General features: G+C 35.2%; 1 protein-coding gene across 1 annotated transcript in view; it reads right to left on the reverse strand.

Moving 5' to 3' along the window:
- etnppl (ethanolamine-phosphate phospho-lyase) overlaps positions 1 to 1,057 on the reverse strand; it is a 13,006-nt gene extending 11,949 nt beyond the window's left edge. The window contains exons 1-2 of the mRNA XM_016504453.1: positions 870 to 1,057; positions 441 to 559 (exon numbers count right to left, since the gene is read on the reverse strand). Coding sequence (XP_016359939.1) covers positions 441 to 559; positions 870 to 928 — 178 coding nt within the window. The 5' untranslated portion in view covers positions 929 to 1,057. The remainder of the gene's footprint in view (positions 1 to 440; positions 560 to 869) is intronic.
- Between the last annotated feature and the right edge of the window lie 25 nt (positions 1,058 to 1,082).

Below are 1,082 nucleotides of genomic sequence, written 5' to 3' on the forward strand. Positions count from 1 at the left end.
TATATATATGCTGTTAATTACCAGAGGATAGAATTTTCAACATTGTCTGTAAAAAATGCTGACCATGCAATGGAATGTGTAAAATTGTATTTTTGAGGTAGGGCTACTTTTTTAAGTAGAGCAATTCTAGTAATTACTGTGGGACAAGTTTGTCAACAGTACTTCATGAATAGTCTGTTTTTGTTATTCAGTAGTTGTTGTGTTTTCCCGTAACCGGTTATGCAATAGATTTTGTGGTGGTTCTGTTTCAAATTTTATAATAATACATAATAGAGTGCTTAAAAAATATGACAAATGCAATTCAAAAGGTCTATGACATCAATAGGTATCATCAACAGTTTATTGAGATGTATCCCAAAACTGGTGTACATTGTGTTTTACGTATTTTTTTTTCCATTTTTTTTTTTTGACAACTGCAATTTCCCTTTGAAATGACATACCATGTGCAACGTTATTTATGCAATCCAGGTATTTCTCATCTTTTTCGTTGTACATGTACTGTCCTCTTGCTCTCACAATTTTGATAGGGTCATGACTGAAGAACACTTTGCAGGACGGACTACATATGGAGGGAAATGCAAATAATTAATTTTTTTAATGCCATAAATCTAAATGAAAAACAAAGAATAAAGAAACAGAAAACTTGTGTTCAGATGCTTTTTTCATCATGACAGGCACCAGCGCAAACTTTCTCCAGCCAACATTCAATTAAGTAACCAAGTTCCATTAGCTGCAATACACAGGCTACTCATCTCAAATATCCTGTTATTAATTCAGTGAATATGGTGTTCTGATGTTTTTAACATCAAAATCGCCACTTTACAGTAGACATTAGTTCGTACGTAATAACTGCAGTAATGTCTCCTTACCCAACATGTTTCTTTCGGAGATCGATAGTTTTCTGCTTATCTAAATTTTCCGTTGCCATTTCTGTGCCTGTAGGTGCTCACAGACGCGTGTTGACTGTTACTGGAGATAGAAAGAAGAGATGTGTGCGCAAGAGAGAGAGAGCTATCCGCTCAAGTAATGTATATGTGCACACGTGTGTGTGTGTATGTGCTTGAGAGAGAGAGAGAGAGAGA

Source organism: Sinocyclocheilus anshuiensis, unplaced genomic scaffold (genome assembly GCF_001515605.1).
Source record: "Sinocyclocheilus anshuiensis isolate Anshui unplaced genomic scaffold, SAMN03320099.WGS_v1.1 scaffold602, whole genome shotgun sequence".
In the NCBI taxonomy this organism is placed as follows: Eukaryota; Metazoa; Chordata; class Actinopteri; order Cypriniformes; family Cyprinidae; genus Sinocyclocheilus; species Sinocyclocheilus anshuiensis.